The sequence below is a fragment of the Pungitius pungitius genome, chromosome 6, assembly GCF_949316345.1.
Source record: "Pungitius pungitius chromosome 6, fPunPun2.1, whole genome shotgun sequence".
In the NCBI taxonomy this organism is placed as follows: Eukaryota; Metazoa; Chordata; class Actinopteri; order Perciformes; family Gasterosteidae; genus Pungitius; species Pungitius pungitius.
This window is the reverse complement of record NC_084905.1, coordinates 184,766-196,902: the sequence shown is the minus strand read 5'-3', so window position 1 is coordinate 196,902 and position 12,137 is coordinate 184,766. Positions and strand designations below refer to the sequence as shown.

The 12,137-nt window shown below is 45.3% G+C and overlaps 1 protein-coding gene across 5 annotated transcripts in view; it reads left to right on the top strand.

Moving 5' to 3' along the window:
* Positions 1-12,137, top strand: part of wwox (WW domain containing oxidoreductase) — a 102,305-nt gene that overhangs the window by 9,370 nt on the left and 80,798 nt on the right. For all 5 annotated transcript variants that reach the window (XM_037451112.2, XM_037451113.2, XM_037451115.2 and 2 more), the window contains one exon: positions 2,646-2,752. In XM_037451112.2, the coding sequence (XP_037307009.2) occupies positions 2,646-2,752 (107 nt within the window). The remainder of the gene's footprint in view (positions 1-2,645; positions 2,753-12,137) is intronic.

Sequence of the window (12,137 nt, the reverse complement as noted above, 5' to 3'; positions counted from 1 at the left end):
GCTTAATATTTCTCATCAGCGTCAGCAGGACCCTGTGAATATTTTGTATTTACAATTTCATGATACGACATATTTATCCCATCACTCCCTGCTTTTTATTTCTTTCGACCTGTAGACGCATGAGCAGAGCTTGAGATGTTCCCAGTGTTCCTCTACTCAGCCTTTAGTCCTCACAGTATCTCTGCTAACTTTGGGAGGCCTTTCCAGGGATTGTGGATCTAGTGGTGGAGCACAAAGATCTTAGGGTAGAATTCATGAAGTAATGAGATGGATCCATGTGATCCACATACCTCAAAAATATAAAAACTATAAACCAACCAATGCATTTTCATGCTTAAATCACTTGATTAGAATAGTAGTAACAGTAACTGTGTAACGACATGTCGCATATTTATCATATCATTCATTTCTTTGGAACTGTGACACACAACATAATCTTACGTTGTGTGTCACAGTTTAAGAAGCCATAATGTTTTTCCCAGCACACATTGAGCTGTGTGGAAAGGGGGATTGTGGGAACCAGGTCTCTTTACCCACAGGTCCTGTAATGATCTGAATTGACTTCTGTTTGCCCAGTTGTACTATGGAGCTTATTTTAGTTAAATGCCTCTTTGGATGCAGATCAAGAGAGAAAAGGAGCTCCGTTTGCCAAATAAACACGTTTACTGACGAGGCTCGTAATGATCTCATTACATTGAGCCAATACACCTGTGTACGAGGGGGGGGGCGAGGGAGGAGGGGGGGGGGCAGGGAGGACAAACAAAGCGTGAAATCACTAAATCACACTCATTATTGGGGGATATCAGTAGGGCCAGGATCCTAATGTACCATGAAGAGCATTCACTGCTTAATGGACATTTTACACAGTTTTCTACATTACACTAAAACACATTTTCAACAATAGCCACTTACTGTACTGTGGTTTGAGCCGGGCTGAATTGTTTAACTTAATTCCACAACTTCTCCAAGAAAAGGCTTTTGTCTGCCTCTTCTATATGTGTTTTTACCAAGACACCACATTCCCGTATCACTGCCGTCCTCCGTGTGTCACACGGCTTTCGGCGCCAAAGGAGCCCATGTGACCTGCTGTCGTGTTCCTGCGTCGGCGTACATGCTGAAACCGACTCGTCGCTGTACACCTGACCAGGAGCTGATTCCAGTGCAGCCCTCCCTCGCAGCAACATGGGTGCGAGGGCGTGGAGTCTCTGTTACAGCATCGCCACTCTCGTTATTTCACAATTAATGTCAAGCCCTTGTTATTTGTCATTGGAGGTACATGGCTTCGGTGCCGCTGCTGTTGTTGCTGCCATATTCTAATTTGTTCTCCATTATGGAAAACACTGGTGTCGATTAATTTCACTTTCATGGTTTGTACACACAACAAGTGAGTGTGAGGTGTTGTTGTTTACCAGCTACTCTTGTCCAATTTATAAAGGTTTCAAGTGATGGCATGTTGTTTTTTTCATAGCTGCTGCTTAAGGATTGTTTGATATATACATTTTAAAATATGCTGTAATCTCAATGAAAGAAGCATGTCAGAGTTCATTTCTATTAGTTTTCATTATAGTGCTTTGATTAGTTCATAGTGAAAATGTTGTTTGACATTCCAACAGAGAATCCAAATAGCATATTTACTGCAGGAGTCTTCTGTCATGTTGTTTTTATTTTCATTTCCTGAGTGAAATGATCTCTGCTCACAGCCACAGTCCCTCCATTACACCTAATAAGGTGTCATATCATTTAATTCCATGCTTCACTTGTCAGAGAGGGCTTCCAATCCGACTCCAATTTTGAGTTTTAATAGATATTAGTCCTTAGTACTCTCCTCACAATTAGGCCATCCAGTGTTGCTCCTAATGAAAATCAGATTAAGACCTATAATCTAATTACAGTTTGTATTAATCCACTCTGATACTCGCTCACTGGAGGTGGGACTGCGAGGCCGCTCGGTGCTGTTGAACTTTGAAAGGTAGTAAATGTCACAAGAAAAAAATCAATCTCATAAATTGATTCCACCTTTGGGTTGAAATGACCCATTTAGACTTGTAATTTAGAAATCAACTTCTCTGTCTTCAGTTTTTGTCAGTTTTATCGTGACTACAGGATTGGGATGAAGCCTCGGCCTAATAAATTCTGCGTGTATCCGCTGACCTCGTTTCATGGGATAACGTCCTTATCAGAAGCTCTTTGATGTGCTGGAATATCGCAGCAAGGTTCGCTTTGAATGTCATGTCTGTTTTGATTGTTCATCTGACTCCTTCCACAACGAGACATGTTTTTACCAATTGCTATCGTCGCTGTTTAATTCCCGGCATGATTAACAAGTGACCTCGCTTCCTGGGCTGAAGCTTCCTGATCAGATCTAAGAAGAGAGGAAGGAGTCTCCAACCACAATAATTCAATCAGTTTCATCACTTCAGAGAGAAATGATTAACTCCATCTACTAGACCACTGGGTTGCTCAATGAAAGAAATTATATGGAAAATTGATAGGGATTTTGTACTTGCACAACCCCCCCATCACCCCCAACCCCCCCAACCCTCCATTAGATTCAACCTCTGAGAATCAAAGTTATCTTCAGAAAAAACTCCTCTTTGAAGCATTGCTGGCTTTCATTCTGTTTCCTCTTCCCGTCCCCGTCCCAGGCCTGGAGACGGCCAGGTCTTTCGCTCTTCACGGCGCCCACGTGATCCTGGCGTGTCGAAACCTGTCCCGGGCCAGCAAGGCCGCCAGCCTCATTCGGCAGGAGTGGGTAAGTGGCAACTTATTCCCAGTATTATGCTCAAAAGTGGAAGTCGTGTGACGCAAACCGTGGGTCAGTGGGATCAAGGAAGCATGTCACACTCCACACTTTGACCCTCGACTCAGATGCAGAACCAAATGAAGAACACAAACAATAGCGTGATCTTTACCTGTGGCTGTATACATTATAACAGCGGGTTCATGGTACAATTCACGCCCTGAGTGACATGAAATAAATGATCCTACTAGTTACATTAATCAGGTGAAAAGGTGCGTCTCACCTCTCTCAAACCACCTTCCCATCTTCCCTCTCTGAGCTGCAGCCTCGAAGAGGCGAGCAGCCGAGAGACAGTGAGAGAAGGCATCTGATAATTACCTGAGATTATTACTCTAATATCGCTGCGCTTGTGACGCGTCCCCAGATTTACGAGTGTGGGAAAATAAACAAGTGAAATGTGTGTGCTGGAGCAGAAAGAATAAGCCATTAGCACTGGCTTGATTACAGGGAGCAGGAGTTGAAGGAGAGGAGAGCACAGATATGAAGAGGGAGACACTGAGAGTGAGAGCGGATCTGCAGGGTTTGAACTCAGCCGGGTCTCTAATTGAAGTTTCCCCCTGGGGCTGTTAGTGCTGCTCCACTGTGCGAAATCCAGTGTACGGATCTATTAATGTAACTGCTTTGTTTAAATGAGTGAGGAAAAGCTTTGATCCAAGTGCCACATTTTGTACTCCAATTGATTTTCAAGCTTCATACCTGCCACAGGATTACCCAAGATGTTGTTAAATGTCTGTGGATTACAAATGGAAGCTGCTTAGAATTGCTTCAAAAGATAAAATGAAAATCTTTGCTGTTTGTGTTACATCTGCAGATTGTCAGCGAGTTAAAGGATGGCCTTGGTAGAGTCTCTATAGTTCAAATAGAGCATGATTAGTGAATTAGCATGCCCTAAGTTCACTCTATATTTCCTTCTCAAGGAATTCCCCTGCTATAGAGTAATGAATAAAAGTCACAATATCAGAATAAATCTTTGCCGTTAATTCCTCCCACTGGCGACGTTATTAATAGATTGAGGAGAAGAATAGAGAGGAGAATTAATCTTTAAAATGATGGATGGACTCGGCTCGCCTTCCCATGCTCCTGCGTTAAGGTCATTGTGATAAGAAGGTATATTTTAGGGTCTTCTGTACAAAAGGTCATCATATCTACTTCCAGGTTTCTCTCAGAGTTCCACTCTGGCTGCCAGCAGTGGAACTGCTCTGACCTCTGACCTCTAACTACCTGCTTACTATTACTCTGAACTCTCGGTCCGTGTGGGCGAGCTCAGAGGGGAAAGCGGCGGCTCCGCGGGGCGGCTGCGTTCTGTGCGGCGCCGTGTACTGACAGTGGGTGTAATGGCGGGGTCACCGCTGGATAATGGGCCGGTCAGAACAACCAGTGGCTGTTAGGATGTGCAGGGTCAGAGAGCTTATCCTTCCCAGCCATTGTGTGCTCTGCCAGCAACAGCCACAGCACCAACAGGATGGAGTGATGCATTCAACACATTCCACATCTTTGGCCCTTTTGAGATTTGTTTGAGCTCTTTGGGTTTTTGCTGACCCTTTTATTATGAAATGAGTTTCTTCTTGCTTTGTTTATGCTACATAGGGTTTTTATGATGGGACATCTCCACCGCAGGCCTTATCTGCAGTGTCTCCCCCCCCCCCCCCCCCCCCTCCAGCAGGCTCATTAGAGGAGTTTAGAGTGGCGAAGAGGGGATAAACATTTACCTTATTATTGTGTTTTACAAAAAGCCTGATGCTGGTTGCCTTTATAGGGTTCAAAGGGGGCTGTTTTACAGGCTGTGATGAAGCCACATTAAAACCAGGAGGGAATGAATCACCAGATGGTTCTGGGAAAGATGGAAGAAGAGCGGAAGGAGAAAGACTAAATACAAATATGTGTGGGGAGCCAAAATCTTTGATTCATCTACTATAAGAAACGAATCTGTGTGGACTATAATACATCTCTGCTTCTTCTTATTGTTGTATGGTGTCCATCAGGTATCTCTAGTGTGCAGATCTTCCAGCTCTGCTGTTCACAGAACCTTCCCTATCCATCTCCTATTCTGCTCACAGTACCGGCAGGTTAAGTTGCTGGTTAACACCCAACGTGTTGCCCGCGTGCCGGAGATTTATTTTTCCTGATTGCCTTTAAAATTCTGCTTATCTTTGACTCTAGTATCTCCCTCAGAGAGCTGTAATAGACTCCCCTGAGATACAGTGGGCCAACCAAGGCCCTTGGCCCCTGAGTAGAATACAATACACACACACACACACACACACACACTTGTGCGGCATGGTCTTATTTAGTAATTTCTTTCCTTTTTTAATCCAAAATGCTTATTTCCCCCACTGCCCCTTTCTACAACACATGCTAATGAGATGCTTTGTAAGGGCGTTAATTAGCGAGCCAGCCGCTGATTGCTGTGCTTGTTTTTGTTGTGTGTGTGTGTGTGTGTGTGTGTGTGTGTGTGTGTGTGTGTGTGTGTGTGTGGGGGGGGTGTATTAATATGGCTGTGTGCCGCTGAGCAGAGTTCCGTCAGGGTCTGCTGTGGAACCAATTAGGCTAAAGCTCCACTGTCCACTGAGGATGCTGGGAGAGAAAAAACAAAAAGCTACTTGCAGAGGCAGAGCGGGTCTGACGGGCTGAGGGACCATAAGCAGAGCCCACTGGTACAGGCAGACGGGCCCCTAACCCCTAACCCCTAACCCCTAACATCAGACAAAGAATACACTCACACCCTCTGTCACGACCCTCTAACCTCTGTTGTTCTCAGGCCGACTCAAGCCTTTGCATGTTTAAACATATACTGAAAATCAATTAATATAAAAGAAAATATCTATTTTTTTATTTATTATACATAGCGGAGGAATACATATAAGTTCACATCAGAATAAGTGGCCCGGGTGGGAATTGACTGGACGTTTGGGAAGAAGGAACACGTCTTCAGAGGGTCTAATCAGTGCATGAATGAAGTTCCCATTGCTGAGATTGTGTCACGTCTTACAACACCAGGGCGTGAGGTGGTAAAGTTCTGGATGATAAGCCCCGCGTTTCCTTTACAAAACTACATGCAAACATTCCCTTTTCTATGTCACAACACTCTACCTTAAACACAAATCCCACTTGTTAGCACAGGGAAAGGGGTGCATGTGTGTGCGTCGCATGTGTGTGCGTCGCATGTGTGTGCGTCGCATGTGTGTGCGTCGCATGTGTGTGTCCGTTTGCCCGGTGCATAACCTCCTGTGTCAGTGTGACGGCGCCTGTGCCCCCGCTGGCCACCGTGCCGCGGCACGCTGCTCCGGCTGAGGCCAACAGGAAGTGACACATGTGAAATGCTGACCCTGCAGGCCCTCAGGATGCAGCTCTTTTCACTCTTCCCCTCTGCTCACTTGCGCTTTTTTTTTCTTTTTTCCAAAAGGCCTCAGAAGACTTTTGTCCCCCTCCGTTCACCTTTCGATTCTGTACCTTTTCTTTCCTCCTCGTTCCCCTCCCTCAATTATTAAGGAAATTGAAGCCCATTTCCCAGGTCAGTGAGCAGGTCTCCAACAGAGATCCCACTAGATCATAGTGAGTCATTTTTCATTCATTTTAAAGGTTTCAATGTCATCATTTTCTCTGAAATAACCAAAAGAAAAGCAACGGATTGTCTCAGCTGTTTAATTAAAGCATGCGTAGCTTCACGTGGTGGAGGAGGAGAGCAAAGCCAAAGGTAATTCGGTCGGTTTATGCTGACAGTGGAGATTGTTGTTGGCGATGCTGCCGCTTGTACTTTTATCAATTCTTTTTTTCCCAAGACTACGCCGACGTAACCAGCTGCTCTTTGCTCTCTTGCTGCTCTCCCAACCGTCTCCTCTCATCTCAGCTGCTTCCGCTGAATCATCGGCTCGCCCTTATTTCCAGGATGAGGCATCGTGAAATTCATAGCATCTCTCCTGGGAGCCCTTCTCATCTCGTTGTATTTGCTTATTTGTTTGTTTTGTGCGTGGAACGTTTCTATAGACTGGGAATAAAAAGGTCCCACTTCCCCAACTAAACTACAGTCTGCCTTGGCTTGCTGCTGATGAGACCAGAAAGGAGGGGATGGAATGAGAGTGGAATTGCGATATGTAAATTTGATGAGGAAACTCCTTTTTTCCTCAAATTCCCGGACCACACAAAGCTCTGTAACTACAAAAGGCTTTACTGAAGGAGACCACTGAGGATTTCTTTACAATAAACAGGTGACTGTTACAGTGCATCTGGTGGGAATACTACGAGGAGCACTGGCTGTTGAACACCATGAGCTTTTACAGCAGTAAGCATTTTGTGTGTGTATGATTGTGCGTCTATATGGTACTCTGCAAGTACCCCGTGTGTTCACAAGTGTGTTCACATGCATGCAGGTTGCGCACACCCATCTAGGGTGGGCTTTTAAATGCTTGATTATGCATTTTGCATAGCTTTGGGACATGCATCACTCTTCCCAGACTGCTAATAAAGTGACCAGGGAGATGGGGGGACCTAAATGAATCCTAAAGTGCCAGGCTTGCATTCCTCAATCTCCCTCACTGCTCCGCTTAGTTATTCCTGCTCTCCTCCTCCTCCTCATGTCTGTCTGCTGCAGCCAGGTGCTCTGTCTCCTGGAGAGGTGTGGCCTGCTCCTAATTGCCTGGACCACAGTGAACTATGGGCAAACTCTCTCTGTGAAGGAATAATTTTGAATAAATCACATTGTTAGCCGGCTGGTATTTTTTGCTAAATAAGCAGTTCGGCGGACGTCTCACACGGAGGTGTGAGCGTTAGGATGACGGGTCACTTGCCATAGGTCATGTTGGGGAGGATTTAAATGATTTAAATGATGTCACTGCCACTGAAGGGGACGGGATGAGGAAGGATGTGTGAGGCGGCACCTCTTTGTTGTTTGAACCTGACAGACTCTCATCCCTCACTCTTTCACTCGCCCCTCTGAAGGTGGGCTCACAGCCCCGGGACCTTCTTGTGATGAGAGAGGTGAGAGGTTTCTTGGATCTCTTTCACCCTTTCTCTCTCTGCCAGAAGAGAATGTTTTTATTGAAGTCCGAGAAGTGCTGACCACAGAAAGACCGGTCCACACCACTCTGTCATTTTTTTTAAATCAGGAGATGGGCCAATTGTAATGTGCCAAATAGACTGAGGCGTAGGTGATGTCTGCCAAGCAAGCAAACACCGAAATGTTGAATAAAGGAACCATCTGCCAACTGGCTATAACATTTATCCAATGCTCCAGCTTTTTAGCATCTTCTTCACAGTTTGAAATTAGCAGCAGACTCTCAGATCCCTCAAAGTTCACAGGAGATGCAACAGGGGTGTGTGTGTGTGTGGGGGGGGGGGGGGGGGACAGTGGTGTGCATGTGTGTATCCCGCGGTCAGTGTGTGTTGTGCAGGACAGAGGGATCGACCACTAATGTGCGTCACAACTCCAATATAGACTGCTATAGGTGCTCTTTCTAACAATATCAGAAGTATTTATTTTCAAAGAAAAACAGATAAAATTGTGCTTTTATTTCAATCTTTAGTTCTTGCCATGTATTTACAGTGTACATATGCAGGATTTTATACAATTGTAATTCCTTAGAATAAATATACAAAAATAACTTTTAGGTGCAAAACGTCGTTCTCGACCCTGTAAAACGTCCCTGGTCGTTCCGCTGTGTCTGAGCCGTGTCTGGTGTTTATGGGATGTTCTCTGCAGTCAGGGCTCATGGGATCAGTGAACCGCTCCAGGCAGCCAAACAACCCTGCCCCAGGCAAAGATATCATTATTTTCTGGGAAGTTGTGTGTGTGTGTGTGCGCCATGTATGCATGTACGAATGTATATGTGTGTTTTCCTATGTGCCTTGACACAGAGTCAACACTGGTTTACAACTTAATCAGTCTGTGTAACTGAATGCATATTTATCAGAGAGAAAATTCATGTTCAAAGAATCAGACCTCAGCCCATACATCATTATCACACACACACACACACACACACACACACACACACACACACACACACACACACACACACACAGATCCACATTTCATTAGAGGGGCAGATCCAGGCAGCAGTAGATTAAAAACAACGTGTGTTTTTACAGATCCATAAATCAAGCATGGGACGAGAGGGATTCATTTAGAGAACACCAGAGTTGTGGTGTTGTTGCCCTCACCTGACTAATGCTCAACTCCCCTACTTTGATACACTGCCTTTTTATTAGTTTCATTCTCTCCTGCCCCACGTCAATGATTATCTCTCAGCTCACATTTGACTTGCAGAGTAGGCTGGATGTTGTGTTCATTTTAGCTGAACATTTCAATGATGAAGCCTAAGCGTTGGCAAAGAATCCGGTCCACAGCGTAGTGTTAGCAGCCTGATGCATCCGAATCGCTCAATGCCATGCTACACCAGATGGATCCTGTGTGTAAGAAGTGAATAAATAACCGTTTTACCTCATTTCGACGGCACGCACACGCAGCCAGGTGTGTTTACGTCTGAGAGTGCCGTGTGATCCCCAGGTTCAGAGCAGGTGTAATTTACTCTGCACTGAAACCCCAACAAGTGGCACCAGGGGAGAGCGCAGCATATTACAGGTTCAAGCTGCTCCCCTGACCTCTGTGTGTGTGTGTGTGTGTGTGTGTGTGTGTGTGTGTGTGTGTGTGTGTGTGTGCGTGTGTGTGTGTGTGTGTGTGTGTGTGTGTGTGTGTGTGTGTGTGTGTGTGTGTGTGTGTGTGTGTGTGTGTGTGTGTGTGTGGTGAGGGAGGCTCAGAGGTGTCGGAGCTGCCTCACTGTGTTTCTTTCATAGTGTAAAGTCTTTATTAGGGTACCGACCTGTTCGGGGGCCGCAGGGCAATATTTTTTGTGTGTTCCGGTTGAGAAGTGTGTTTGTGTGTGTGTGTGTCTGTGTGTGTGTCTGTGCGCGCAACTTTTAGATAATCAGCTGTGTATAGAGGTAGGTTAGAAGGTGAACAGGCTGTGTAAATATATGAAATAACTGTAATAAAACCTGCTGTAAACCAGTGAACACAGCTTGACCGTTGACCTCTGACTCCCTCGGTCACTACATGTGGACCGGGGGGGGCTCAGTGTAATCATTCTGCAGAGGGGGCTGTACGCCATGAGGAGAAAGCACGGCGCTGAGCTTTTTTTGTTCTGCCATTGCTGTTCTCTTGAATTGCTGTTCTTTTTCTCCTCTTACCTGGTGTCTGGTTGCCGTGGCAGCAGGTCCGGCAGGTTGACCCATTGGGTTGTTGTTCTTTTTCTCAGTTTAAATGACTATTCTGGTATTTGACCGTTCCCTCATGGCTTAGCAGGTGTGACTTGGGACAGCCGTCCTGAGCTTTGGATTACTTTACATGACCACGTGATGTGTAAGGAGCGCCACTAGAATACGTAGCCTCTATTTAAGAAATGGACATCCACGTCATCCATCCATCTGTGTCGTTTTTAAGCCTCCCGCTCTGCGTTTCGTTTTCCAACCCAGACACGAGAGGCTGGAGCTCATTTGACTGTTAGAGTCATGAGAAATTAGCCAAAATATAACCAACCCCACAGCTGTGAATGATGAGCTTTTGTCTCTATTGGTGAGCGTGTTGTTCCTCGGTGAGACGCCTCATTCTTGGAAACCAAATCTCCGTAAGGTGTGAACGTTTGACCACCACGAGCCAAACCGGGCCAGGAGAGGACTGCACTGATGGCAGAGGGTGAGGAACAGCCACCAGGGTGCAGAGTTTGGGTGAAGAGAGGGAGAGAGAGGTGAGGGGGGGTGGGAGGCTAGAACGCTCATCCATTACGTCCCACAGCTGCCCAGGGGTCGGCTCCAGCAAGACTGATTCAGAGCGATCGGGTTTGGACTCCATCTCCCATAAATCCTGGCATGTGACGCTGATGGATGTGGGCCATAAAGCCTCCCGCGCTGACATGCGGAGAGCAACATGGAGAACCAGGGGAAACGTGAGCGCTCCAGGTTAATGTCAACGAGGCCTGGGAGTGAAGAGGAGATGATGGAGGGACGGGAAGATGGGGACCATTGAGGGATCAGAGGTGTGTAGAGAAGAGCGAGCAGCACCGAGTGTGTGACAACCCTGTAACAGAATTTACTGTGACATTGCAATTATTCAGGTGTCATCATGTGGGTTTAAACCCATGTTGCTTTGAATGCACTCAATAGGTCTACTCCTTTGAAAAGAGAGATCAATGACAGCAATTATTTGAAGAAAAAAAAACACCCATTTTGTAATTTATTTCTTCTATCTCAACTCCAAAGGTCAGTAATAATGGCTCTGGCTACGTCACAATGTTTGTCAAGAGTATTATTTTAATTATTTCATTTATTCTGTTATTGGCTCGTCTACATGGTGTTTGATGCATGACCAAGATGAATATAGCTCATTAAAAAAAGTCTTATATTATAATGGGGCCAAATCCAGGAACTGCCGACCTGGCTAGACAGGAAATGGAGACGTGTGTACTTCCTCATTAACAAAGCCCCATTTGGGCCATAAAGCACCATCCCAACGCACACAAGGAAAATAGTCTGATTAGGGGGGTGGGGGGGCATCGCTGCCCTAATGAAGGCTTCCCCCACACTCATTTATGATATTGGTATGGGTGGTATGGTGACTAGGCCTATGGGATGAGCTGAGTTACAGAGCTATGGACATGAGATAGCAGATGCAGTCTATTTGCATGGATGGGAGGGTCGGGGGGGTCGGGGGAATGCATATCCACAACTCATTTGCAGGAGTCAGTTTTAGTATGTTGCTGCTAATGGAGATGAGCTTGTGTTAAGAGCCAGGGGAGAGGCTAATTTTACATGAATCCAAAAGAGGTTTGAGAGCCGTGTGTGTGTGTGTGTGTGTGTGTGTGTGTGTGTGTGTGTGTGTGTGTGTGTGTGTGTGTGTGTGTGTGTGTGTGTGTGTGTGTGTGTTTTCATAAGTACTGACCATCTTTTCCCATAAAATACTTTCTCTAATCCAACTCGAGTATGACGTCGCTTATCATTTGGATATTTTCTCTTTTCATTTACATTAAAAATAGATAAAAACACAGTATTTTAAATGTTGCACAGAGACATCAGATGAACTGAGAGGGTGTTTGAGGGTAAACTGAACATTTATTTTGTGCTTCTGTGGCTCAGTGTAAAAACTTTAGTTCTTACAGTTTCTTTTGTGTATGAGAGTGATTTTTGTCAGTTTTATTAGACAGTGTTTTATTAGCTTTTTGAAGAAATAGCTGAAATGTGGGCCAGATAATGAAATGTATATGTTGACCATTGGTGATGCCTTCCATTCATTAAGAAATAGAATGGCGTTCTGATGTGGTCATTTTGAAGGGTTTCTTGCTTCCTTAAT